Genomic DNA, 23809 nt, shown 5'->3' with positions numbered 1-23809 from the left:
AAAAATGGTAGGGCACTTTGCATTATTTCTTCCCATTTTCACCTCCCCCCACCACAATTCTGAAGCTCCAGGAACCTAATTCCCCCAGTCCTACTGACTTAATGCCCCATTATCAGCCGTTCCATTTTCCGCGGTTGTAGCGGAGAATGGAACTCCTGCGGATAATGGGGTTTGCCTGTAAAAGCAATTTTATTAATTCGATTTCTATACCACCCTTCCAAAAATGGTTCAGAGCGGTTTACACAGAGAAATAATAAATTAATAAGATGGATCCCTGTCCCCAAAGGACTCACAATCTAAAAGAAACTTAAGATAGACACCAGCAAGTCACTGGAGTTACTGTGCTGGGGATGAATAGGGCGGTAACATTGGTTTATTAGGGTAAATATAAAATCAAAATGCACATACATCTTGCTTTGGTGGGCTGTGTAAAACAGGATGCTGGACTAGACAGACCTTGAGCCTGATCCGCCAGGGCTATCCTTGTCAGCAGATTCCATAGCCCACTACTTTTTATATAGGTCCACCAATGATTCAGGAGGACCATGAATTGTATCCTAACCTCTCTAGTGCTGGTACTTCATGACCAACATGCAAAGATCATTTGCTAAGACCCTTGTAAGGATCTCTTCCACTTATGGAAAGTTCCCTTACACAATTGTGTTGCCATTCATAGAAGGAGCTTGGGGTCATGGAACAAGGAGCATCAGTGCACTAACGTATACTGCCACATATGACAGGTGCCCAAGTGTCAGTGGAAAGCCCTGCCCTCTTAATATGCATACATTGAATAAATATGTCCATCACATCTATTTTTATTTATTTATTTATTTATTTGATTTATATACCACCCTTCCAAAAATGGCTCAGGCTGTGTAAAAGTGTGTCATGTTGATGTCAGCTCCTGCAGCCACAGAGCCCTGTGGTTGTTTTTGGTAGAATACAGGAGGGGTTTTCCATTGCCATCTCCCACGCAGTATGAGATGATGCCTTTCAGCATCTTTCTTATATTGCTGCTGCTCGATATAGGTGTTTCCCATAGTCTGGGAAACATACCAGTGGGGATTCGAACCAGCAACCTCTGGATTGCTAATCGAGTCATTTCCCCGCTATGCCATTAGATGGCTTGTACAAGTAGTAGTTCTACAGAATATGGATGTCTGTTCAGGAAACTGTCACTTGTGATAAGAAACAAATATGAGTGTGCAGGAAAAATTGTTTTATTACCCATGGGAAAATTGGGTGGGGCGGAATGAGGAACACTTTCTGGCTGGGTTGAATGGAAGAGATAGATTGTTGGTGTATGCTGTCAACTGAAAGCTTCTCTATACCAAATACCATTTTAGAAATATATGCCTAACATATTGGCATATATGCCTGATCTCAAACATGTTGCAAAAGGGCCTGCTAAAGATGCAAGATATGCATAAAGGATCTTTCTCCTTGTGCCTTCAACCTTCACTAGCATTGAAATGCATTTGTGAAGAATTAAGTTAATTCTTGGCAATATACTGCTCAATAGTCTCAGCCTTACGAATCAGCACAGAAAGACTTGCATCTCCAGGGCATTTGCTTATTTTATACCTCAGACTACCAGATCTTTAACTCCTTACTTTGTGCAATAATGGCTCTTCAGTACCTGCCAATTTATTAACGTAGTATTCCCCAGCTGAACTTGAGTATTGTCACACTGGAGCAGCCCTACAAAAACAAACAGAGGGCCAATTCAGACATTATGTGGAGCCAAGATTAAACCTTAGCTTTACGTGACATCCCCGAGTCTTGGGAACACACACACACTCCCTGCTCTGCTGCTTGTGCACCCCTTGTAAAAATTATCTTCCAATTACAGTTAGAAATAAGCTAGGGTCACTCATGATTTCTGAAACAACTAATTCTGTCTTCTTTATCCAAAGCTGCAAAATAAACTATGATCTGAACCCAGCTTCAAGCCTTGGGTTCAGAATGTGGTTTAAGACCCCTGGTTATAAGCTGCAATTGTTCAGTTCAGCCATCATAAGCTATGCCAATTTCTTTCTAACCACAAGAGGAAGTAGAATTATTCTGAAGCTCACACAGGGAGAGGAAGGGAGAGTGTACACCCCTGAAGCTCGGAAATGTCACATAAGAGCCAAGGTTTAATTTCAGCTCTGCATGACTACTGAACCAACCCAGTGAAGGCGATGGAATGTATTGATGCTCCTCAGTACCAAACTTCTATATTCACCCTTCCCTTCCTTTTCTTTCCCTTTAAACACAAGGGTGAAGCCAGGAAGGCACAACATCATCCGCTAGATAAAGAAAGAAAAGAGAAACTAGCTCCAGATGACTCAGTCAACTAAACCTGTTGCACCATGTTGAACAGGACTGGCTTTAAATCCTACTCTCCCTCACATGAATTTTGCAAGAATAAAGTAGAATACTTCTAAGTATCCCGTACTCCTTGAATGAAGAGCAGGATATGGATGTGGTAAAATCAGATTCTGGCTAATATAATGTGACATATTGAGTAGGAGTTTGGGAGTGGAGAACACCTCCATGTATGCATGGAGGGGTGTGAAGGAATGAGGCCTGAACCTCCTCTTTTTGTATATAGGATTTCTGTATTGGAATTGCTTTGCTTATTCCCTATGTTAACAAGTTTTGCAGTGGTCAAAAGTTCACAGCTCTTGTTCTACAATGGTTTTGGAGGGAGAAGAATTATATTGCTTTAATTTTGGAGAGCTGAAGAGTCCAAGTGAACGAGTTAGCATGTGCTGGATAGGGAGCTGAGAAATCACTGGGAGAGTTGCGACTCTCTGGAGGACCGAATCACTCCTAAAGTAGGTGAAGTAACAGTCTAGAATTGAACCCCTAGAACTGGGAAGGTAGAGAAGGACCTGAGGCTGAGCAAGGGACAAGTCAGGCTTGCTGCAGAAGCTGACCAGGAGTGACTGTAAGAGGACTCTTGGTAAGGACTCTGAGGGCCCAGTATTAATGCAGGATAGATTGGATGCATTTTGCTCATATTTTATTTCTTCCTTGTGCTGTTTGTCCTAGATTTTCCAAAAGAAATATTGTTTGGAATTGAAATATTTTAAGTCATATTTTCTTGTTTTGCAGTTAAAAAATTTGTAGCTGCTTCCCCACCCCACACTTAGAAGCCTTTCCACCCTATCTAACTTGGAATGAGACAGAGGTTTGGAAGGCTGTTTTAGTAAACCCAGCCAGAGAAAAAATACAAATGTCTACTTGGTGGCAGCAGTGAAGCTGAAGATCACAGGGTTGTGACATGAGGTGGCAGTATGTGTGATCCATGACAAGGAGTGATTTTTGGCTATTTGCCCTTTCCCTCTACAGCCACCCAGAAATGTGCACCTGAGAGCTGGGATTGGCGATTGTCAAAAATCACCCCTCTCCTCCATGCATGCACAGAAGCATTCCCCACACACAGTTACTACTCAGTAAGTTAGGCATTATTTTTGAGTAGTTTCAAGTGGTTGGGATACAAGGTTACAAAAGAAGTTCCTCAAGCAACCACTCTTTGTAGTATCACTCAGAGCAGAAACAGTATAGACAAGAATTCTGTCACCAAATGAGAGGCCTCTGTTATATTTTTAGTCTGTCCTATTCTGTAAACTTATAGATTTACAATAGTTTCAAAGATGTATTCAATATTAACTGTTGCCAAATGATTTATAATTCAACTAATTAGAAAATGTTGAGAAGACAAGAGACAGCAAAAAAAAAACAGAGCGATAATTCATTTCCACCCACTTGTGTTTCCTTGCTCCACTGTTTCTGTTTTCAAATACCATCTCTAAAGTCGCACACACTTTTGCCCAAGTTTCCTTCACTTCTCCACTCCTTACAACACTTTAAAAAAAAAAAGACTTCCCTTTTCTAACATAGAACTTTTTAAAAATAACTAACTAACTAACTAAATAAATAAATAAAAACACCTCTCTGAGTAGGATGGAGGAGCAGGACAAACAAGCGGCAGCAACAAATGGAGAAAAAAGCAGCGCTCTGCAGGGCAAAAGATTCAGTCTCAGTTAGTGAAGGAGAAAAAGGTAGAAATATTGGTACCAATTTGACTTGCTTTGTCTACAATGAAGAGTTACTAGACAATAGGGGTATGCATGAAACAAAATCTGTATGTGCATGAAACAAAATCACAGACCCCCTGAACTGATCTGTCAAAAGCAGCCCGCTTGGCCTGCCCCAAATCAGTTTGGTTCATCTGCACACAAATTTGAGGCCTGTTTTGCTGGGGAAATGGGCCTCAAAATGCTGCTCTCCCCCGACCCCCGGAGAGCTGTTCTACCAATTGGGATCAGCGGGTAGACTAGTGCTCCACTCCAGACTACTTGGGAAGACCTGTCCTCCGAGGTGGGCTAACTCACCAAGTCTGGAGTGGTCTGCCCACCAATCTCAAGACTGGTCTGCCCACCAATCCCAATTGGTAGACCAGCTCTCCCGGGGGGGGGGGGCATTTTGAGGCCAATTTTTCCAGGAAAACGGGCCTCAAAATGGTATTCACATCACGAAAATCGGTTTGGATCAAATTGGGGACGATTCTCCTTGAACCTAAATCAGGCTCTCTATTTTGAGAGCAATTCAATTTGGGGTGGAATTTGCAGATCACCCCCAATTTGACCCAAATCGATTTGAAGGTGAATCGAATGGCACACCCTTGTGCAATTCAAGGACAGTCAATGGCTTTGAGATAGCTAAGTGGAAGGAAAACTGACAAATAATTGCATAGAAAAAGGCTTTTCAGTGACAAGAGATAAAACTCATGTGAACCTACTCCAGATGCTCCCCAAAAGAGCACCAACTTAGACCAAAGTGGTATAAACAGAACCTGAAATTCATGTTAAGCATCTCAGCTTAATTGATTTTTCAAAAAAGAAAATCAGTTTGCTTACCTGTAATGATGTTTCTTCAAGTGGTTTTCTGTGCATTGACACACATGGAATTTGCTCCTGAGCAAAGACCAGCCCAGAACCTTCAAAGGTTTTAGGAGAAAGGTTTTTGGCGGTAACCCCGCCCTCTTTGTATCCAAATAGAGGCTGTCCCTCTCCTCCCTTCAGTTGGAGCAACCGCCACAGATTCCCCAAAGAAGGAGAACTAGAAAGGCTGCTAGAAAGTTTTAGAAAGTTCTTCCAAAGAAAGAGAACTAGAAAGTGGGGAGGAAGGGAAGGTCGTGTGTGAATGCACAGAAGACTACTCGAAGAAACATTGTTACAGGTAAGCAACCTGCTTTTCTTCATTGTGGCCTCTGTGTATCACACACATAAGACATAGTGAGAGTCTTACCCTAAGACATGGAGGTGGGGCAGCCTTGTTTGTCAACAAGTGTGCTGCGGAGAATTATGGCACCAAAAGAAGCATCGTTCTTTGCTCTAAGATCCAGGGCATAGTGTCTTATGAAGGTGGTAACTTGTGACCAGGTGATGCTCTGCAGATCGCATCAAGGGGGATGCCAGTGAGGAAGGCTGTGGAGCTTGCCACAGATCTGGTGGAGAGAGTTTGCACTCAAGCAGGTAGGGGCTTCCTGGCAATTCCTGGCCAACTTTTTAACTACAGGGAACTTTAAGAGAGAACCAGATGTGATGAGATGTTCACAAGGTGTACCTTCAGGGAAGCAATTGACAAGCCCACCTTTTTAAGTTCAAGCAGGTAGGTGAGAATGTCTTCCACTGAAGAGTGCTGATGGTCAATGTGATGGCCCTGAGCATAGGGCATGGAACGTTTCCATTTCACCCCATTTGTGTGATGTATGGATGTTTTAAGTGCATTGTGGAGAATGGTGTGGACCGTCATTGTGAGTTCAGGTACCATGCTGTTAAGAGATAGAATTGAAAAGTTTGGATGGATTACGTTGGACCCTGGCGGCATGAGTAGGTCTGGTCGGCATGGTAGGCAAAAGTGGGTATTCAGTGCCATGGGCTGCAACTGCCATTCATGCAATGAGTATTTATGTCTGCTGAAAGAGTCTGCAGTGTAGGTTTCCTTACCTGGGATGTGGGTGGCTCTCAAGAAGATGCTATTGGCAATGCACCAATCCCAAAGGTCCAGAGTTAGATGAAGAAGTGATCTGGTTCCGCCTTGCCTGTTGTTATAGGCATCTGCAGAGGTGAACATCACCACCCACTTGTTCTGCAGTGTAGTTCTGAAGCTTTGTAGAGCAAGGAAAAATGACCAACAGCTCTAGGTAACTGATATGGCAGCTCTTGTCTGACTGTGACCACACCTCCAAGGCAGTGTGATGTCTACAGTGGGCACCCCATGCTTTACTGGATGCATCCATAGTCAGAGTGACATTTATCTTTATGACACATCTAGTCATGAGATGGTCCTGAACTGTCCAACACAATGCTGCCTCTGCAACTGCAGGTGGGATTGCCAGCCATTTTGATTGTCTGTGGCTGGATAGAAAATCTTCAGAAACCATTCCTGAATGACCTGCATGCGTAGTCTGGAATGTGGCAGTATGGAGGTCATGGAAGCCATGAGACCTAGAGCATGCGAGATCTGGAACGCAGTTGTCTGACATGCCGAAGAGAGGTGAGTGGCCACTGCTGTGATGTCCCCAATATGGTCTGGTGGTAGAAAGGTGGTGAAAAGGTAAGCATTGAGGTGGATGCCAATGAAGTCTATCCCCTTCAGAGGGTGAATTTGTGATTTTTTGTGATTGAAAGGTGGTGATCTTGTAGGTCTAATTTCTGTACTTGGACCAAGGTCAGTCAGATATGATACCTGAGGATATATTCTGAAAGGGCTATAAGTAACCAATCATCAATTTATGGGAAGAGTTGGATGCCCTGACAATGAAGGAAAGTTGCCACCACGGCCATGGTCTTTGAGAAGATCTGAGGTGCAGAGGCTAGCCCAAAATGGTAGTACAGTGTACTGGTAGAAGTAAGGCCCAAATCTGAAATGAAGGTACTTGTGGTGGCGCTGATGAATGGATATATTCATCCAGGCTTTTAATTAAATATTGTTTTAACAGTTTTAACACTGTTTTTAAATTTAGATTGTTGTAATGTCTTAAATTTTACTATATCATTTATTTTGTTTTAACTACTATGATAAGTTTTCTGTTGTCATTTATTTTAAGAGAGGAAAGGTGGTCTTGTGGTAGCAAGCATGACTTGTCCCCTTAGCTAAGCAGGGTCTGCCCTGGTTGCATATGAAAGGGAGACCAGAAGTGTGAGCACTATAAGATATTCCCCTCAGTGGATAGAGCTGCAAGTTCCCTCCCTGGCTTCTCCAAGACAGGGCTGAGATAGATTCCTGCTTGCAACCTTGGAGAAGCCACTGCCAGTCTGTGAAGACAATTTGCTTGTTGTAAAATGCCCAGAGACGTGAGTTCGGGGTGGTATAGAAACATGTCAAATAAATACATACATACATACATAAAATATGCAAGATCTAGGGAGGTGAACCATGCCCCTTCTGGAAAAAGTGAGTGGATCATGTGGATGGTAACCATTCAAAAGCGGTGGTAGCAGACACAGCGGTTTAGGCCTGAGGTCTAGTATGGGCCTCAATCCACCATCCTATTTGGGTGCAATACCTGGAGTAGAATCCGAGATGTTGTGACTGAGTGAACTCCCAATATGGCCTACTTCTGGAGCAAAGTCTGGATTTCTTCCAAAAGGGGAGGGGCTGGTGCCGTAACAATATGGCCTGACCGTGGTGGAGTTTAGGTGAATTCTATCCAATAGCCATGTTGTATAATTGAGATAATCCAGAGGTCTGCTATAATCTCTTGCCAGTGAAGAAGCTAATCTTGTGTGGTAGTCAGTTCATATGAAGCTAGTCTTATGTGGTAGTCAGTTCTTCTTAGCATAGGTTGATTGACAGGACTTTGTCGCTGTGGGGGCCTGACTTGAAGATTGGGTAGAAGGCTTCCAAAAGGAGCTAAATCTGGGGGTATGGTAAGTATCTGATGGAGGCTGGTAAGGCCTGTTGAACATGGTTCACTTGTTGGCGTCCTCTTGCTGAACGGTAAGGTTGCTGCAGGTTAATGGTCATGGAACGGGCAGTAAGTAGATTTTAACTTCTGCACATGCTCAAGAGTGTCATCTGTTTTGTCACCAAACAGATGCTCTCCATCAAACTGTAGATCTTTAATCCTTGACTTGGCTTCAGGCGTGAGAGACATGGACTTGAGCAAGGCATGCCTTCTCAGAGCAGAAGACATAGAAATGGGACGAGAGAAATAATCTGTTGTGTGGCAGACAGAGTGAAGCAACAGTTTGGTGATGTTCGGTCCTTCATTTAAGACGTTTGATAGGGCCTCCTCCTGATCTAGTTGCATGATCTGATCCAAAAGTGGCAATATTTTCTCAGTGTGTGTGCATAGCATGCCATGTATGCCTGTTATTTTGCGATACAGAGCTGAAGGGCTGTGGTTTAGTAGTTCCTCTTCCCTATGGCATCCAACTTGCACCCGTCCCAATCAGCTGGTATTGATGTGGGCTTTTGCCTTGATCAAGATTAGGACATTTCAGAAAATTCAGTTGCATGCGGTACATGTGGTCAAGGTGCCTAGCAGTTGGAGCCAATGTGGTGGGCTTTTCCCATGCAAGTTTGATCACTTCCAAAATTGTAGGGATGGCTGGAAGCGACAGCAGAGTTTTCGTATTGGATTCAATGAGGCTGAAAACAGAATCTGGTGCTACAAAAGTATTCTGATGCATTTCAATACCCAGCGCGTTTGCCATTCTCTCAACCTGCTCAGAATAAATACATGAACTCTGGCAGGGACTCAGATATGGAGTCTGGTTTGAGCGTATCACCTGCTGGGTCCAAAGGTGGGTAACATACAAATCCTGCATGAGTGAGGCTGCGTCAACTTCTGATTCACATTCTAACGAGGATGTTGCTACGCCTAGGTCAGTATCAGCTGTGGTAGGGGGAACAAGAGGGTGAAGGAGCTCCACTGTAGTTGCTCCAGCGTCCTTTGGCGCTGAGAAACATGTTTGTGCCAGATTGGCCTGTTGCAGTGTTGTCGTTTTGGGCACTGGCACCTTGGGAGTCTGAGACTCAGACAAAGGTTTGGTCTGTACCAAGGCTGTTGTGTGTGAATAAGAGTGGTGATGGAAAGCACTCTGGGTACAAGGAGGACTGCGATCCCTGTAGTGCTGAGCTGGAGACCTGCTACGTGACCTCCACCTCAGAGGAAAACGACTACAAGAGCGTGCACGCCGTCTTGAAGCGGTGACAGGCAGCAGTATGAATTATATGCGCAATCCACCCTATCATAGCCTATAGAGTAGTCTCTCAGTAGCGTCTTGGTTGCTCTTGGGAGAACACTCCCTATAATAGTGTTGGCAGCTGTAGAAATGTGAGTTTCTACATTACCGTGACCTGAGGCAAGAATCCCTGTAGCACTGATCCTGAGCCCCTCATAATCTCTGAAGTGTACATGCTCGTGCTCATCCTCATCCTGCAGGGAGTGTTCACCTTTGGACAAAAGATCGTAATCTTCATCCTTGAGGTCTGCCTCAGGATCATTATCTGGCTCTAATGGCTCATTGTCAAAAGATACCCCAAGACGGTCCCAGCTTGGGGCGGGGGGGGGGTGGAGGTTCCACAGGCGTGGGAACTGTTACCACATGCTTTCTTTCTGGATGGCTCTGCACTCAAAGCAGTTGTAGCCTGGTTTTTCTTTTGAGATTTATATTTCGCTTTAGGCTTAGTTGGTAAGTTTACCACATTAGCTGCCACCACGGTAGAGGTGGAGGCTACATTCAGTGATAATGGCTCAAACCTGTGGCCGGGATGGAAGGAAGAGTTGGGCGGGGAGTCTTGTAGATAGTCTCTGCTGCTACTAATGCCAGGGGCAGCGGCAAGGAGGAGGATCTGGACACCATTTTGTGGGAAGCTGTATGGGCTATCCCAGATAGAACAGGGAAAGCACTACTGGCTATCCCCACAGCCGTGAGAGGCTGGGCAAGCAGCATTGTCTCCTAAAGGAGATAACAGAGACATGAGGCCCAATTGTGTCAGGCTTGCCAAGTAAAGCTTTGGCAAACAGAGCAGGCCTCTACACTGTGTCTCTCTACCAAATACAATAGGCACTTGGAATGCCTGTCAGCAGTGGGTAATTTAGCTGTGCAGGAGGTACAGCATTTAAATGGGAGCTTGCTCACCATAAACCAGTAGGAGAATGAGGTGTGGGGGGTGGATGAGGAGAATGAAATGACCAAAAATGTTAATGGAAAGGCAGAATACAATGAGAGGACTGCAAGAAAGAATAAAACGTAAACAGCTAATTAAGCACTTTCCTGGGGCAAGAAGCAAAATTAAGAACTCCTCTCTCTTTTGGCAGGGGTGGGGTGGGGCTCGAGGCTATGTAAACTCTGAAGCAATTGGCGAAAAACTGAAGAGATTGAGAGTGACAGCCTCTATTTGGATACAAAGAGGGCGGGGTTACTGCCAAAAATCTCTCTCCTAAAACATTTGAAGGTTCCAGGCTGGTCCCTGTGGAGGCGCAAATACCGTGTGTAATGCACAGAGACCACAATGAAGAAAATAAAATTTCCTGAACAAAAGTTAGACAATGCACAACTTCTACAATACTAAGGCTAATATACTTGTAAGAACAGAGAGAAACCTTACCTGCCACTCTTATGTCACAGGCTAAAGCCAATTCCAGGCCACCACCTAATGCAATACCATCTATTGCAGCAATAGTTGGTACTGGAAGATTAGCTGAAAGAAAGAGCAACAATTAGGACCACACAATGACGTTATTTACACAGCGTATTTCACCCATCCCTCATGCCAACATTTTGTATATTCAATGAGATTCAATTCAATCAGTCAATTCAATGATATTACTAGTTTCTGGGGAGAGATTATGCTGCACGTATTTTTCTACACAACACCTCACTTTATAGCAGGAACTATAAACTTGATAAATTTCAGCTGACTCTAGGAAAATTTTACCTTCAATAGTTAAGCTGGCTGCTCATTTTTGTACCTGTTAATTTACCCATTTACTGTCTGTTAAAAAACTAAAAAATGCCCTTCTGAATCAGATGAAGGTTCCATCTATTACAGCACCCTGATTCAACAGTAACCAGCTAGATACTGTAATTTGGGAATGCCCACAAGCAGGATACTGAAGACTTCAGCTCTCCTTTGTCTCCAGGCAAATTCAGAGCTATGCCACCTCTAATAGGGAAGTTCTATTCAGCAGCTTGCTCCCCAACAGAAACCAAATCAAACTAAACAAAGGCATTACTACAGAAATGCACAACAATTGAGACCATCTGGTAGGGGCACTCTAATATTACTAGGTTCTAAATTACTATATTTTAGATGGGGAAATACTGGTGTTATATATTCCACTTTTAAAAGTGTTTTAAGAGTAGTAGACTTTTCATATGGATTTTAAAATACAGATAGATAGATAGATAGATAGATAGATAGATAGATAGATAGATAGATAGAGTTAGTATATAGTATTCCAGTTTTCAACCAAGAAAAAAAAACACCCAAGGCCTGCTTAAACACAGAATAGACCAAAAGGTCTAATCTACATCAATAACTATTGTCTTACAAGGTAATTTGACCATAGTACAAAGATAACACCTCAGGGACTCCTTACATAGGAATGTGCACGGACAGCGGAGGCATGGTCCGATGCCAGGGCGGGGGGGATCTTTAAGGGCGGGGGGTTGTACTTACCCCTCCCACCACTTTTGCCCCTCCGGCGCTCTGTTTTTCAGTGCAAATTTTGGGGCGGCTATGTTCCTCCCTGCTGCTCCTGCCCTCTTGTTGACCGATAAAAGCGGAAGTAACTTCCGTGCATGCGCCCGCTGCTGTGCCCGCTGCTGGTGCGTGTGCTGCACAGCATGCACACGCAACATGTGATGTGTGCATTGGGCGCATGCGTGGAAATTACTTCCACTTTTACCAGTCAATAAAGGGGCAGGGGTGGCAGGGAGGAACGCTGCCACACTGAAATTTGCACTAAAAAATGGAGTGCCGGAGAAGGAAAACCAGCGGGAGGAATAAGTACAACCCCCCCACCACACACACACACCAGCCACACACACAACCCAGCACTGAACCGTCAGACCAGGCCACTTGCAAACTGGTTCGCAGGCCTCTAACATGGCCTGCAGACTAGTTCGTGCACATCCCTATCCTTACATACACTAGGGATGTGCATTAACTTGTTTGGAGGCCCTTGTACGGGCCTCCGAACAGGTTCGAACAGCCAGAGGTTGGGCCGGTTCGAAGGCAGGGGGGAACCTTTAAGGGCGGGGGAGGGTGCACTTACGCCCACACACACGTTTTCACCACCAGCGCTCTCTTAAAAACCAATCTGGCAGAGTGGCAACATACCTCCCTGCTGCCCCATTCCCTCCTCCATCCAGAAGTGACCAGAAGTACCCCACACTGGTGTGCACATGCTGATGTGTGCAAGCGCAGGGTACTTCTATACACTTCTCTCTCAGCCTAACCTACTTCACAGGGTTGTTGTGAGGAGAAAATTAACTATGTATACCACTCTGGGCTCTTTCATGATCAAGTAACTTTTCATTTAAAATAATATGCTTCTAACAAATTGTTCTAGCCTTGGAAACATATATTGAAGGTACCTTAGGCCTCTGTTGTTTTTGTACAACATTCTATCATGACTGATTTCACCGACTTCCAAACTCAACAAGAGTTCATTATAACTAGTTTATATTAATAAAGGTACTTTACAGATTTTATTAAAATCTTCCAAATATATATGCCAGAGTGGAGAGGAAAAGAGTTGCAGCAGTACCAGTAGGGACATAATATACTAGTAACAATTGCCATAAGGAGAAACATAATTTTAGTAAATAACTATTACAATGACGGGGCAGGGAAAATAAAAATCACATTCTTCACATCATTATTTAACACATGCTCTCAAATTTAAATATAATGGCAGACATCCAGACTAATGCTCACTAGTGATATGGGGGAAGGGTGATTTTTGCTCATCTCCTCTTCCCTCTTAAGCCTTCTGTGCCTACCAAAAATATGTTCCTAAGGATTACATAATCACTACACCATTAGTATGGATGGCAGAGACCATTATTTCCAAATGTTAAGAATTATTTTCTAGTTTAAATACACCCATTATATGAGCTACTTTTTGGCTACTCCATAAAAAAGCAAAATTCGAGTCAGATTGTTAAACAATATGGTATTACTTATGATCAATTAGATTCTTACTTACCCATTTCATTAATCGCTGCTCTTGCTTTTGAAACAAAAGAGCTTACTTCACTAGAATGCATTTTGGCTCTTTCTTTAAGGTCAGCACCTACAAGTGACATTTTTATCATCATATTTATATTAAAAATATAAGTACTGTATCAGCTAAAATAAACCATTATAAACCATAATGGCATTATTCATACTTCCAAAAAGATCAAATTATTCATCTGAGGTGAAACCTAAACCCATAACAAGATCGGGGGCTTACAGATCCTCTCTCTTTATGTACTATATAAATTATGTACCTATATTTTCAGGAATAAATTTATTAAGTACTTAACACAGAACAGACAGAAACTAAAAGAGACTGACCATCTAAGAACAGAACCATCCCACAAAAAAGGCAGGTGCTGACATGACAACCTGAATTTCCCAAGTATGCTTGGGAGTTCAAGGGCACCTCACAAGAACACCTCATGGTCATGGGGTACTTCTCCTTCCTCCACCTGCCACTCAGATTCATTTTCCCCTTCTCTTTATGGAGGTAACTAAAGTGCAACATTATTCCTGCACTCATGCTAACATTAGTTATGGCAAGCTTCAAACCACACTTTGCAACCATAGCAAGAAGCATTGCTGCAAACTCTGGTCAAAGCTAGCCATGACTATTAACATCAGTACATATGCAATGCTGCCACGATTAGCTCGAAGGAGAAGAGAGAAAAGCACATGCACCTTCAGTTGTACAGCAGGGAAATGTTTGACTAACAAGCAGAAAGTTGCCGGTTTGAATCCCCGCTGGTACTATATCAAGCAGCAACGATATAGGAAGATGCTGAAAGGCATCCTCTCATACTCCGCAGGAGGCAGCATTGGTAAACCCCTCCTGTATTCTACCAAAAGAAAACCACAGGGCTCTGTGGGCGCCAGGAGTTGAAATTGACTTCACACGGCACACTTTAAATTCAGATGCAAGGGGCAGGAAGAACAAGGAACAGGCCACACATCCATGAGGTGTGCTCGTTTTATCACTAATCATGACCAGGAGGTTGGGAATGTCAGCACTGGACCAAGAAAAGAGGCCCCCAAATTACTATAAGGTAACTGACATGACGAAAGCCTAAGCAAATAATTGGGTCTTTATATACTTGATGAGTCTTTATATACTTGTTTAACATTATGACAATTATATGGGATGAAAGATACATTGTAAAAAAACATCAGGTCCAGAAAGCAATACTGTACAGTACTCAGCAAATATAGCAGTTTAAAACAAGTTGTTCTAGTAAGAACTAATCTGCTTACTTTCCTTTCACTATCCCTACCACTGGGCTAAATTTGATCCAATTTGGTTAGGTGGTCCACGGATCCACGGACGTGTGCCTCAAAACATTCATGTATCCGCCATCTTGAATTGGGGTAGATGACATCATACAAACTACGCCATTGAGGTATCCCTATGTGTCCCTACAACTGTACCCAATTTGGTTCATATTGGTCTAGGCATTGCAAAGTTGATAGAGACAGACACACAGCCAGAATGCAAACTTACAGGCCACTTCTGACCAGCCATTTGCATATATTTTCAAGCATGCAGATTTGTGTACCAGATCCACTTTTATCTTTCTTCAACTAAGCAGTCAATACAAAATTACCTCAAATTGCAAGGCTGACACGCTATCAAACAGCATATCACATATCTTGGGTTCACCTCAGCCACTATCTGCCAAACTCTTTTCCTTCAGTTTTTCTTCTCCCACATAAAATACATTTCAACATAACCTACTTTATACAGTTAACTCAACTGCCAACCAAATTAGTGAATGCTTTATATCTTGCTCTTTCATTAGAACACAAATAGCAAAAACAATCAGATCAGGCCTAAATCAGGCCAGACGGTCTCTTAAAAAAAACCCAACCACTACCACCAAGTATTCACTGCTCACTGACAGGCAAGCAGCAACACAGAGAAACAAGCTTCCTTGGGGAAGGCGACGCAACTGAAAAATCCTTTCATGTGTCCCCACCTGATGAACATCTACCAGTGGAGAGAACCACCAACAGGGCTTCAGTTGTTGAGTGAATAATATAATTCAAGATAACCCTGAAAAAACAACCTCTGAATCTTAATGGTATTTAGATTTCGGACTGTGAGTCCCTTGGGGGCAGGTATTCTCATTTAGAAAACACAAGGGAAAGCTGCTCAGAATCCATGGCATAGAACAGGACACAAATCGCACATAAACACATTTCTACTAGTGCAATGGTATAAAAGGTATACTTATAAAAAATAATAAATTTTACTGAAATGTAAGATTTAAAATGGCAAAAGCAGGATCTTCCTAAAGCAAGACCTAATTATATATGTCAAAGTTACAGAATTTATCCACAAATGAATAGATTTCATGTTTACGTTTTCTCTCAGGAAGAACACTCTGCAACAGTTGTTACCAACATCTATATCTATAATGGGGGTGGGGGGCTGCACTAAAATTAAAGTTTGCAATTGAAGTCCATTTACCTAATCTAAAAACAAACCACCTGTCTGCATAAAGAAAAAGGCTTTATGCTTTGTAGACCAAATGCACGTGTATGCATAATTAAATGTGACTCAAAGTTTCATATAATCATCCCACTCATGTTACAGAAATAGCTAAGACATATTTAAAAAAAACCCAAAGATGACAAAAATCCAGTGATTTACTAAGTATGCTTTATTTTTGCCAAAAGAACATAAAAAACATATTTAATAACTAAAACATTTAAAGTAAAACTAAAGCCATGTGTCAGACCTAGAATGCATCATGCCCACATCAGGAGATGGGGATTTTTAAACAAATAAAAAGCTTAAAATAAGCTATTCACTTGAACACGATAACAGAAGTACGCCATATACTCCCTTAACCCAAGCAATTGAAAATGCTTATCTAGAATTGTCTTGAGTTCACTAGCTCAAGTTTCACCCCTTACCATTACCTGAAACTAAGTATTACACTGTGATGGGAAAATTTTGATTGGATAAAAGTGAAAAGCAAAACGAAGTATTACAGTAGCTGTGATCCTTCATCCCAAAATACAATATGATTGTGTCCAGAAACCTTTCATGCAATCTGAACAGAAGACGATAGAATGGATGTTGCAGAATTCAAAGGGACAATTCCATGGAATCATCATGCTGCCACTTACACTCCCATCCCCATTTTGAAATGCTCCCTGCAAAGGATTCGCTCTGGGGCAATAGTGGAAGTGACTGGCTATGTATGATACCAATACCTCTGATCAACAGCATAAAATATGGCAGAGCACAGTTACAGAGCTCTTCTATTCTCTTAGTGAAGATATTCAATCAGGGCCACAAGATAGGCTGTTTGCCAAACAGCAGTCAAACTGGACTGGTTTCTGGACTGGCAGAAACTCAAAGCTGACTTGACAGCTTCCAGATTTGCAATTTTGGAGTAGACAAATTACTAATCAATTTTCACCTATTCACCTGCCACCTATCTTAGCTTGAAAGCACTTTCTTGACATTATGGCAGTAAAAAAAAAAGATGTTTTCAGCACTGCCATCACTAGAATAGAATAGAATAGGGTGCAATCCATTATTTTAAAAGAAGCGAGACTAGCAAGTACATAAAGGAAAACCTCGGTATTCGCGGGGGTTACATTCCCGGCTAGTGCTGCAGATACCGAAACTATGAATACCGAGCAATTGGAGCAATAGCATCGCAGAGGTTAGGTTCCTAAGCAGGGGAAATGGCCCCCAAATGGCCAAAAACACGAGAAAAATGCACAGTAAAGTGCCGTACCGTGCTCTGCGGGTCCCCAGTAGTCCTGTAGTGCCGCCACCCTGAGTAAAAAAAGACCAAAAAAACCAAAACCCCACACGCTTCCCCCCACCCACCCCATGAGGTAGGAGTAAAACCAACACAAAATGGTGGATGGAAATTACCTCCGAGGTCATTTTTGGAAGGGCAGGATAGAAATAGAATAAATGAATGAATACATACATAAATTTCAAGCCATCCCCATCCACAAATATGCAGGTTTCCCCCCACACCCCCGATTTTCTACTGTGTATACCAAGGTCGGATGTCCGTTTCCCAACCAGATACACAAATCCACGGATGCAGAAAAAATGAATAAAGGAGGGTCTCCTGTAAGTAGCATACTGAAGTATAGGACCCCCGCGGTAGCATTCTCTGAAGTGCTACTTATTCCACACAGAGGGCCAATGAAACAGGTAGAGCTGAGGGGCCTCAATGAATGGATGAGATAGTAGTGCCAGGAGGAGTGGATTTAGATTTGCTAGGCACTGGGATACATTTTGGGGCAAGCAATGCCTGTACAAAGGGATGAGCTCTTGGTTCAAAGGGATGACTCAAAGGGATGACCATCTTGGTTCCATGAACCAAGATGGAACCAGACTACTGGCGCTTAAAAAACAAAAACAAAAAAGGCTACAGGGCAGCTTTTAAAATGATGCATTGGGGATTGCCAACAGGAACTGGGTAGTATTTGGAAAATCCCCTAAGGTGTGAGGCTGCAAATGTTTCAGATAAAGTAGAATGAGAGAATAGAACCAGGAGTAGAGCAGACTATTAGCTGGTCAAAAAGGTCAAATGACAGAAAAGGAGATAGCATATGCCAACGCCAGGAAAGAAAATAGGCGTATAAGGTGCCAGAAGCCTCTGAGCCAATGCCAGAAGCCTCTGAGCCAAGATGGGTGAGCTGGAATGCTTGGCTGCTAATGAAGAACAGCTATATTGAGCATAACAGAAACCTGGTGGAACAGTGAGAACCTCTGGGACACTGTTATTCCTGGGTATATACGGAAAGGACAGGGAGGGGAGGACTGGGGGTGGAGTAGAACTGTATATTAAAGAAGGGACAGATTCTAACAAGCTAGAAAACCCAGAAGAACTGAAATCCTCCACAGAATCATTATGGGTAATATGAGGAATGAAAGCAAATGCGTTACTAGTGACGTGCTATTGCCCTCTGGATCAAAATGCTGAGAGTGAACTGGAGCTGAAGTACCAAATCAGAAGGGTGTCAAAGAGGCAGAGCTGTAATAATGTTGACTTCAATTACCCTCACACAGACTGGGCAAATTCATGTGTGCAATCTATCATATTTCTATACCACCCAAAACTTGCGTCTCTGGGTGGTTTACAATTAAAATCATTTAAATATTAAAATCATTAACACTGAAATCATTAAAAACCAACATTAAAAGTATTAAAACTATAAATCTAATTAAAAGCCTGGGTGAACAAATATGTCTTCAATGCCTTTTTAGAAGTTGCCAGAGATAGGGAGGCTCTTATCTCAACAGGGAGTGCATCCCAAAGCCCAGGGGCAGCAATGGAGAAGGCCCGTCCCTGAGTAGCCACCAGACGAACCAGTGGCAACCATAGATGTACCTCTCCAGAAGATCTCAGTGGGTGATGGGGCTCATGGCAAAGGGTTTTTCTCTTAAAAACCCAGGGCCTAAGTTGTTTAGGGCATTATAGATAACAACCAGCACCTTGTATTTTGCCCAGAAACTTCTCGGCAGCCAGTGTCGCTCTTTCAACACAGGAGTAATATGGGCTCTCAGAGATGACCCAGAAACCAAACTTACCTTCGCATTCTGTACCAACTGCAGTTTCTGGACTACATACAAAAGCTATGTATGAATTTCTAGATGTGCTAAATGTGCCAGAGAAGGCAACCTTGGACTTAATCATGAGTAGTGCCCAGGACCTGGTGCGACATGTCAGAGTTGTAGAACTTTTGAGGAATAGTGACTATAGTGTGATCTGATTCAGATTTTGTGTGAGTTGAGCACTGCCAATGAAGTCCAACACAGATGCGTTGGACTTCAGAAGAGGAAACTTCACAAAAATGAGGGGACTGGTAAAGGAAAGCTGAAAGGGAAAGCCAGGAGGCTCAAATTACTCCAGAAAGCATGGAACTTATTCAAAACCACAATAACAGAAGCCTAGTTTGAATGTATTGCAAGAAGGAGGAAAGGTACCACCAAGTTCAGAAGGACACCAGCATGGTTAACAAGTCAACTATAAAAGGCAATAAAAGCTATAAAAGGCAAGAAGATTTCCTTCAGAAAATGGAAGTCCTGCCCAAATGAAGAGAACAGAAAGGAACATAAACTCTGGGAAAAGAAATGCAAGGATACAATAAGGGATGCAAAAAGAGAATTTGAGGAGCATATAGCTAGAAGTGTCAATAACAAAAACTTCTTTAAATACTGTATACCAGAAGTTTAAAAAAAACTTGCCAGGGAGGCGGTTGGACCCTTAGATGATGAGGGCATGAAAGGGATTATTGAAGATAAGGAGACTGCAGATAAGCTGAATGAGTTCTTTGTATCCGTCTTCATGACGGAGGATACTAACTATATATCCACTCCGGAACTATGCTTCTCAATCTTGGAGGCTGAAGCACTGGGCCAATTTGAGGCGATGAGAGGATGTTCTAAACTATCTTGAGAAACTAAAAATTAACCAATTGCCAGGGCCAAATGGGATCCACCCAAACATTCTGAAGGAACTCAAATGTGAAATAGCTAATCTCCTAGCAAAAATATATAACTTGTCCCTACAATCAGGTTCTGTATCAGAGGACTAGCAGGTAGCTAGTGTAACTCCCGTTTTAAAAACGGGATCCAGAGGGGATCTGTAAAATTACAGACTGGTTGGTTTAACTTCTGTGCCAGGTAAATTGATGAAAAGCATACTTAAGGACAAAATTGTTAAGCATATAGAAAAAACAGGCCTTGCTGAGGGAAAACAAGCATATGGCAAGTCTTGACTCACTAACCTTTGGGGTTTTTTGAGAGTGTCAACAGGCATCTGGATAAAGATGATCATAGTATACCTGAACTTCCAAAAAGCTTATGACAAAGTTCCCCACCAAAGGCTCTTGAGTAAACTTAGCAGTCATGGGATAAGGGGACAGGTTCATGTGTGGAGTGGTAACTGACTAAAGGACAAGAAACAAAGGGTAGAAATCAACGGAAGTTTTCACAATGGAGGGAAGTAAGAAGTGGGGTCCCCCCGGAATCTGTACTGGGACTAGTGCTCTTTAACTTGTTCATAAAATGATCTAGAAATTGGGGTAAACAGTGAAGTGGCCAAATTTGCAGAAGACACTAAACTATTTAGGATAGTGAAATCTAAAGCAGATTGTGAGAAGCTCCAAAAGGATCTCTCCAAACTGGGGAGTGGGCGACAAAATAGCAAATACAGTTCAATGTAAGCAAATATAAAGTGATGAATATTGGGGTAAAAAAACAAACAAACCCAGCTTTACATCTACACTGATAGGGTCTGAGCTGTCAGTGACTGAACAGGAAAGAGATCTTGGTGTTGTGTTGAACAGCTCATTGAAAGTGTTGATTTGGTACGTAGCAATAGTAAAAAAGGCCAATTCTATGCTAGGGATCATTAGGAAGGGATTGAGAATACAAATGCTAACATTATAATGCCCTTATACAAATCTATGGTGCGACCATGTTTGGAGTACTGCATGCCGTACTGGTCACTGTATCTTAAGGACATTGTACAACTGGAAAAATTGCAGAAAAGGGTAACCAAAATTATCAGGGGCTTTTAAAATGTATTTATTAATTACATGTATAAACCGCCCCATCCAGAGGCTCTGAGTGGTGTACAACTAGCTGAATGTTTTAAGTTTGGAAAAGAGGCAACTACGAGAAGACATGATAGAGGTGTATAAAATTATGCATGGAGTAGAGAGAGTGGACAGAGAGAAAAATTTCTTCCTCTCTCACAACACTAGAACCCGGCATCATCCCATGATACTGAAGGCCAAGAAATTTAGGACCAACAAAAGGAAGTACCCCTTTTCACACAGCGCATAATTAATCTATGAAATCCTCTGCCATGGGATGTGGTGATAGCCACTAGCTTGGATGGCTTTAAAAGAGGTTTATACAAATTAATGGAGGACAAGTCTATCAGTGGCTTCTAGTCTAGTGGCTATAGGCCACTTCCAGCCTCAGAAGCAAGATGTCTCTAAGAACCAGTTGCAGGGGAGCAACAGCAGGAGAGAGGGCATGCCCTCACCTCTTGCCTGTGGGCTTCTCAGGGGCATCTGGTGGGCCACTGTGTGAAACTGGATGCTGGACTAGATAAGCCTTGGGCCTGATCCAGCATGGCTGTTCTTCTGTTCTCTTGTAATTTGCCATTCACCTGCAGTGAGTAGCAATAATCTCCAAGTGAGCATTTGTGCAAACTACCTACTCCACACAAGATGTACTCTGAACGGTGAGCTGAATATGCAGCTGTAACAGCACTCTCCTATATAGCAATGCTGAACCATCTTGACATGACTCATCTTTCGCCATGCCTTCTCATCTCAGGTAGTATGCAGTATCACAGTAGTCGCAAAGAAAAGAGAGCCAAGGATGGGATAGAGATTTGCCCATTATTCTGTTTTCAAAGTGGGTTGACCTGCAGATTTGCTGTGTAGAACTGTAGGAAAGGCAGACCAGAAGGGGGTTTCAGCATACCAAATGGCATTCCATGATGCAAGAAAAATGTGTTTAAGAACACCCTTCCACAAAATCTGTGAGGATTTGCTTCTCTTCAGCCCAAAATTCAAAGGGGAGATGAAGAACTGTGATTTTGGAAGGCCTGCTGGGTCCTCTAATCCACTATCTCCAACAAGTCATTGGGCTGATGAGAGTATACCAGGCAGCACCTACAATGCAATGTTTCCAGGTGCAACTGTCACCCAGGTCTTGTTGTCTGCCAGCTCCATGAAGCCAAGAGTGGAGAGAACCACCACAATCTAGCAAACTGATGTGCTGAATGCTTCTCAAGCTGGGTGCTTGCCAAGTAGAGGGTCTGTGGGTGCCATCTACTTGTTCTATGGCATTAGGAACTTGAGGCATGGGAGAGAAAGTGCAATAGTAGTGGAGTGTGGGGGTGGAATCTCCTCTTCCCTCTTCTTCCACCTCTGTGAAGGCTTTTCACTGATCTACACTTCTACATTATTTTACACAAATCTATACTTGTACATTATTATTTGCAACTATTGGTGTTTCCACGCTACAGCAGAGGCATTGCTTTCCTACAATTATTTTTTTAATTTAATTTATATACCGCCCTTCCAAAAATGGCTCAATTAGCTGAAAGCAAAATTAAAAACAGAGTCTACACGATACCTAATACAGCACTTTATTACCTGCAGTAGCCAAGATTATTCTACAATACTGAAAGAGAAGTTACATGAGACAAACCTCTTTTCCAATGCTTATTGTATGTCTCATCTTTGCTAGTTTAGCTAATTTTATTCCTCCCCTGATTAAAACAGCTGGGAGAATAGTGATGAATCATCGCTGAATTGCCTTTGAGTCGGTTTCTTTTCCCACCAGAAGGAAACGGTATTTAGGTATTTTCTTGCCTTTCTCTCTTTTCTTTTTTAAAGAGCAGAATACACCATAAACAACACTGGCCAACATCCAGAGCAGCATTCTGAGGACAAAGCTAGAACTGCATCCTCACAGCAACAGGCTGATGTTAATGCAGCCAGAGGCTTCCTAAGCAGCACAGCTTTTATGGAAAGCAATTTTTGCTGATCACCCCTGTTTCAAGAAGTCCCTGAAGGTTGTGCATCCCTCTAGAACACATTTCTACAGGTGAAACTCAAAAAATTAGAATATTGTGCAAAAGTCCCTTAATTTCAGTAATGCAAATTAAAAGGTGAAACTGATATATGAGATAGACGCATTACATGCAAAGCAAGATAAGTCAAGCCTTAATTTGTTATAATTGTGATGATCATGGCGTACAGCTCATGAGAACCCCAAATCCACAATCCCAGAAAATTAGAATATTGTGAAAAGGTTCAACAGTCTAGGCTCCAGGTGTCCCACTCCAATCAGCTAATCAATCCATAACACCTGCAAAGGGTTCCTGAGCCTTTAAATGGTCTCTCAGTCTGGTTCATTAGGAATCACAATCATGGGAAAGACTGCTGACTTGACAGTTGTGCAGAAAACCATCACTGACACCCTCCATAAGGAGGGAAAGCCTCAAAAGGTAATTGCAAAAGAAGTTGGATGTTCCCAAAGTGCTGTATCAAAGCACATTAATAGAAAGTTATGTGGAAGGGAAAAGTGTGGAAGAAAAAGGTGCACAAGCAGCAGGGATGACCGCAGCCTGGAGAGGATTGTCAGGAAAAGGCCATTCAAAAGTGTTGGGGACTTTCACAAGGAGTGGACTGAGGCTGGAGTTAGCCACCACACACAGACGGATCCTGGACATGGGCTTCAAATGTCGTATTCCTCTTGTCAAGCCGCTCCTGAACAACAAACAACGCCAGAAGCGTCTTACCTGGGCTCAAGAAAAAAAGAACTGGTCTGTTGCTCAGTGGTCCAAAGTCCTCTTTTCTGATGAGAGCAACTTTTGCATCTCATTTGGAAACCAAGGACCCAGAGTCTGGAGAAAGAATGGAGAGGCACACAATGCAAGATGCTTGAAGTCCAGTGTGAAATTTCCACAGTCTGTGTTGATTTGGGGAGCCATGTCATCTGCTGGTGTTGGTCCACTGTGCTTCATTAAGTCCAGGGTCA

General features: G+C 42.6%; 1 protein-coding gene across 4 annotated transcripts in view; it reads right to left on the bottom strand.

Moving 5' to 3' along the window:
- Positions 1 to 23809, bottom strand: part of AUH (AU RNA binding methylglutaconyl-CoA hydratase) — an 80492-nt gene that overhangs the window by 44338 nt on the left and 12345 nt on the right. For 3 of the 4 annotated variants that reach the window (XM_053294588.1, XM_053294586.1, XM_053294584.1), the window contains exons 4-5: positions 13226 to 13312; positions 10618 to 10710 (exon numbers count right to left, since the gene is read on the bottom strand). In XM_053294588.1, the coding sequence (XP_053150563.1) occupies positions 10618 to 10710; positions 13226 to 13312 (180 nt within the window). The remainder of the gene's footprint in view (positions 1 to 10617; positions 10711 to 13225; positions 13313 to 23809) is intronic. The other variant, XM_053294587.1, reaches the window with a different exon arrangement.

Source organism: Hemicordylus capensis, chromosome 2, assembly GCF_027244095.1.
Source record: "Hemicordylus capensis ecotype Gifberg chromosome 2, rHemCap1.1.pri, whole genome shotgun sequence".
NCBI classification, from domain to species: domain Eukaryota; kingdom Metazoa; phylum Chordata; class Lepidosauria; order Squamata; family Cordylidae; genus Hemicordylus; species Hemicordylus capensis.
The sequence above is the reverse complement of the archived record's forward strand: the minus strand, read 5'-3'. Positions and strand labels throughout refer to the sequence as shown.